This window comes from Musca domestica, unplaced genomic scaffold, assembly GCF_030504385.1.
Source record: "Musca domestica strain aabys unplaced genomic scaffold, Musca_domestica.polishedcontigs.V.1.1 22, whole genome shotgun sequence".
NCBI classification, from domain to species: domain Eukaryota; kingdom Metazoa; phylum Arthropoda; class Insecta; order Diptera; family Muscidae; genus Musca; species Musca domestica.
Window position 1 is genome coordinate 3,293,294 of NW_026712262.1, and position 5,545 is coordinate 3,298,838.

General features: G+C 35.0%; 1 protein-coding gene across 1 annotated transcript; it reads left to right on the plus strand.

Annotated features, from left to right (window-relative positions):
- The first annotated feature begins 344 nt into the window (after positions 1 to 344).
- Positions 345 to 4,959, plus strand: LOC101897869 (cuticle protein). Its single transcript, XM_005187954.4, has 2 exons — positions 345 to 496; positions 4,313 to 4,959. Exons 1-2 carry the CDS (start codon positions 440 to 442, stop codon positions 4,673 to 4,675), a joined length of 420 nt encoding a protein of 139 aa, XP_005188011.1. The 5' UTR covers positions 345 to 439; the 3' UTR covers positions 4,676 to 4,959.
- The last annotated feature ends 586 nt before the right edge of the window (positions 4,960 to 5,545 follow it).

Consider the following 5,545-nt stretch of genomic DNA (forward strand, 5'->3'; position numbering starts at 1 on the left):
TGAATGCAAAAAAGAAAAAAAACAAACTTAAAACAAAACTCCAACTGCCTTCGCATTCGAAAAGCACTGGAATAGTTTGCGACGTTTACTTTCCGGCGTTGGCGTCGCTGCTGGCGTTGTTGTGGAATGACATTCCCCATCAAACCACACAAAATATAAAGCCGGTAAATATTTACTAATTTATACGTACATCGCTCGTCTACATACCTTGGTAAGCAGGCTAAGCCAAGATTTAAGGCAACGTCATCGCTATGGGCAGCGACCGAGTTGTGGACTGCGGCAGCACAAGTTGCGCATGCGCATGGCCCCGATGGCGTTATGGAGTGCGTATAAAAGAAGAATATTTGCACTTTGCCAAACATAGTCCACAGTACACTTGAAACGTGAACATCAAACAACACTACTCCTCCCAAAGTTAAACAACAAAAACAACAACAAAATGTTCAAATTCGTGTTGATTTCTTGCCTTTTGGCTGCCGCTATTGCCATGCCCATTGTGAGTGAAAATTTATTTAAAATAGAAATATCAAAAAAAAAAAAAGAGTGGATATTCCTTAAAAAGCCAATGCCGAAAAGAGAAAGACATTCAAAAGTGTTCCCTTTTTTCCAAAAAAGAAAAAGAGAAAAAAATTGGGGAAATTACGTTTGCAACAGGAATTTTAATGACAATTGAAAAGTGCAAAGCAAAGTGGTAATGACCATAAAAAGTAACCCACAAAAAAAAAACAAAGCTAAAAAGAAAACGAAGAAAAAGTACCCGAAATTCAAATTGAGTGCAGCGTTTTAAGGTGTAATGGAGCTAATTACAGCACTAAGGCCAACTCAAAAGTGGTTCAATATTTGATTGGATATTGATTAGTTTCGTGTTGTGAATTAGTCAATTAGGAGGGTCGCATTGCGCAGTATTACCTTAAGTAGAGCAAACAAACACCTATTTTTTTTATAAAAATAGGTAGTTCGTTAAAGTGTGATATGAAGTAATTTGAAATAATGGAAACGGAATTGTGAATTGGAAATCGAATAAGGTTTTTTAAAATAGCTTAGTCATAACGAATTTGAAAGGTTGGGGGTTTTCTGCAATATCGTCCTAATGTTTCAAAATTATTTTCGAATTCATGCAAATTTAATTGATTTTTTCCTGGCCTCTTTCAAATCAAGGAAAAGTGAATTTTGTTGGAAGAATCGAATTTTTTTTACAAGAATGAGTTTTCTGCAGGGAAGAAACAAGCTGAGTTCTACATAGATCCCCTTGTCATAAAATGAGTCTCTATTCATCATCTTCCTTTTTAAAGATCTCCTGTCTTCATAGAAAGCTTTTAAGTGAAGAAATTGTCGGGGTCCCAATACAGAATTTGTTTCATAATTTTTGGTAGCCAAATGGACCTTTTACGGATTATGTTCTATTTGGCTTCGAAATAGGAGGATATTTAAAGAAACAAATCAGAATTGTCTCCAGTTCTATGTATACGTCTTAGATTCTAAGCAGAGGTTAATTGGCTTGAGCCCATATCCTGCCAACTCAAGCAAAAATATATATATTTTCTTGGATTTCAGTTTAAATTGCGTTAAAACTTCACAGGTTTCATTCAGCAATAAGGATAGAATCGAGGTCAAAAACGATATATTAAAAAAAAATCGGTTCCCATCGACATAAAGAGCTTTTAGCTGTGAAAAAATGAAATGGTTAATAATTCTTGGTACGGGTCCAATTTTCAATATTTTTTCTTGTTACCAAAAATCCTTCTACAAAAGACCTTCTAATTCAAGGAATTTTCAGTCAATATTGAAAGATTTCAGTTGAAGGAATTTGAAGCACATTTGGTCTATCTTAGCCGAGCTACCAATTTCAATATTTCAGAATATATTTCATTATTTTTTAAGACCATAGGAACTTCTACGGAAAACTTACTACTGGAAGAAGGCCCTTCAGATGTATATCAAAGATATAATACAATTCAGAGGTATTCTATAGATCGGAAAGTTTTCATTACTCTTCTAAAGATAAAACCCATTAAGGGGTGTTTTACAAATAGAACCCCTTCTGTGATTTTTATAGACTTTTTCAGAGGACAGCTATATATAGAAGACTTTCATACTAATTTTATGGATGGAAGAAAATTCAAAGGTCTTCTATAACGTTCCAAGAATATTTTGAGGCTCTTCTACCTACAGAAGATCCTTTAGCGACGCTCATGATCCCTTTTCTTCTAAGGATAAAACGCCATCCAGAGATCTTTATATGCGAATTATTCTCCAAGGGGTCTTCTACTTAAAATGTGGTCCTTCTGAGGAATTTTATACCCAGAAGATTATTTGCAGATCCAAAAAATACTTAGAAGACCCTTCAGAGAGCTTATGTTCAGAGGAAACCATTGAGAGTTTTGCTTCCCAAGATGGGATACAATCCAGACATTGTTTAACGATAAAATCCAAAATTTAGCCTAAATGAGGATCTAAACATAAAAGACCTTCTCCTTTTTTACACCTTTAAGGTCTTTTATAAACAGAAGACACTTTGTACCTTCTAAATACATAGAAGATCCCTTAGAGGTCTTATCTTGAGAGAGAAATTTATATCTATATCGATGTAAAAATTCGAGAGAATTTTTAGGTAGACTGGGCAAAATACTTTTAAAATGGTATTCTTCCCAAAGTCAGTGGCATTTTTTCATCCAAGGCCTTCTGGATTCCTTTGCAAAAGCCTTTATAAGTGTAATTAACCCAGAAGAACCTTCAATTTTCTACTTATAAAAATAAAAATCATTCAGACATCTTTCAAAGGTAATATTACCTAAAGAATGCCCTTCTGAAGTCTTTTTTATACAGAAGACCCTTTGGAGGACTTAAATAAAATAGACTTTAAAGGGTCTTCTGCCTTAAAAATACCATTCAGGCCTTATATAAACAGAATACTTTTCAGGTCTTGAATATAGAAAATTCTAAGGACTTACATAAAAGACCCTTTCCCGATTTTCTGTAGATATAATACTTCTCAGAGGTTTTCCATACATAGAAGGTCCTCTAAGAGTCTGATACACGTGAAATACCCTCCGGAGATCTTCTGAAGAAAGAAGTAGGCCTGTAGAGGCCTTCTGTATATATAGAAGATTCTTAAGCATAAATAATTTTTTTTGGCCCAAGTTTGACTCCATGGGACCAAAAATACGAAAACCGCCTCATTTTTAGATTCAAATTTAAATTTAAGATTTTTTCTGCACACGGAATTAAAAATAATCCCTTCATTTTAAAATAATGCGTTAGCATTTAATGTTAAGAAATTCATAAAATATGATTTTTACGGACCTATGCGGCAAATGTCAAATGGTACCGGGTGAAACAGGTTTCGTGTTTAGTAATCTCAAAAAACAGTTGTCAAGCGGAACACGCATTGCATAGAAAATGAAACGATAATTGAAAATGTTATTTTACGGATTAGCGCTCAAGAATTTGTTTGAAAACCAGGCATATTTAATTAAATTTCCAGTTACTCACACCCCCTCCCCCACACGCTTCTCTATTAACCGCAAAAAAAATTAGCATTTACCCAGTTTTTGTTTCGCCAAAAATCCCATTAACTTAATTCTTTGGAAAACCAAAACAAAGGCAAAAAATCCACCTAAAAATTCTTAGCCAATAAACTTGACTGACATACCTGATAATCGATCGATGAACGTGCGCATGCCCAACAACATTGTCGCCATTGAAGGCATGCGCAGACGTGTTTAACAAAATTTGTTGCGGTTGTTGTTAATTTTGGCCTAGCCAAGCTCAGACTCCCATTCATTGGAATTTCATTGGGTATTCAAGTTAAATGAAAAAAAAAAAAACAAAAACATAACAGTAGCAAACAACAAAAACAATAGCTACAACAACAATGGCACTTAAAACGAGTGATTGATGCCAATTACTTGAGATCGGATTATCAGGGTGGGAAGAGGAGATTGGGTAAAAAAGATGAGATTTTCTTAAAACCAACGCCATCACACCACTTGAACAAAGCGTTAATAAGTAAATACATTTAATCTGTTTATTACCAAACGCAATTACAAGTTCTCGAAGGTCGACAGCTTCCGCAACAAAAACAAAAACGACAACAATAGATGTAGTAATACGCCTATTCACTCATTGCCCATCGTTAACAGTCATCCATGGCAGATGCTGCGATGGCAAATGTAGGCACAACGGCAATCAATCAAAATCAGGAAATAATTACAAAAACGGCAGTAATTAAAAAAAAAAAAAAAATTAAAAAAAAAAAATAAAAAATTAACCCCTTCATTAATTAATTGCATTTTTCTCACATTTTTTACAGGACCAAGACGACGAAGACAAGGCCGAGTTGGAACGCATTCAAAACGAATCTGCCCAATACTCCTTCAATGCCCACATCGACGATCAAATCAATGACGGCACCATTGCCCGCGAAGAGACCCGTGATGGCACCAAGGTCACCGGCATGTACTCCTACAGTGACGGTTTCGTCAGACGTACCGTCCACTATGAAGCCGATGAGAACGGTTACCGTGTTGTCAAGGAAGAAACCGAAGACATCGGTGATGGTCCCCAATTCAATGCCGATGGCCAAGCTGATGTTCAAGGTTCCTTGATTGGCAAATACTCCATCAAGTTGAATCAGGATGATGATGAGAAACACTATAAGGATGTCCGTGCCTAAGTTGTGGTGGTGGTAGAGGTCAAACAACGAGAACACCCAGAAAATATTTCTAACATTTAGAAATAGTGAGACTGATTTCAGAACCCACACACAAGCACACACACACACATCAAATGTCCATTAAACAAGAAAAATTGAGAACGAAAAAGGATGGAATGCAAAAAAAAAAAAAAAAAACATTTGTCCCACACCCACACATGAATTTGTTGTAATTGTTTATTAATTGTAGTGTCCTTTAACTTTAAAATATGTATGTAAAATAAATTGTACGTTTTAAGTGTAAACGTTTCGAAGGATTTTTAATTTTAAAAGTCGTCCTAAAGTTTGGAATATGGATTCCTGTAGTACACCCTTAGATGGCCGTTCAGAAATTGTGACGTCAAAAATGTCGTAAACCTCGACACATAATTAGATTTAACAGAAAAAAATATAAATATAATAATAACGGCGAAAAGGCACATGTATCAGCGTTATGAAAGTTACACCACAAAGTAACCTAAATACAGGGAGCAATTTCCCCTAGATTAAGATTACGCGGAATCCATGCATTTTAGATATATAGAGCCTTGAACAAAATTGTAGATAAAAATACGAGGAATATAAGATACGAGGAATGATAAATTACTTTTTGGCCTTTTTTTGAAACTACGGCTAAAATTGTACTATAGGTCCAAGAAGACGTCAAAGGTCTAAAGCTAACCTAAACGGCAGGAATTCAGATATATTTAAAACAAGTTAAAAAGCATCAATCGGTTTTGCCGACAGATTTATAACCTCAGCCAATGTTCGATGATTGAAATATATAGTGACTTCTGTTAAGATTATAAAAATTGTTGACTTCATGCAATACAGATAAAAATATTGGCATGT

Excerpts from the sequence above, each read along its gene's own strand:
- LOC101897869 (XM_005187954.4), top strand. The coding sequence starts at position 440 with ATGTTCAAATTCGTGTTGATTTCTTGCCTTTTGGCTGCCGCTATTGCC. Across the intron at positions 497-4,312 it reads CCGCTATTGCCATGCCCATT|GACCAAGACGACGAAGACAA; the intron begins GTGAGTGAAAAT and ends CATTTTTTACAG.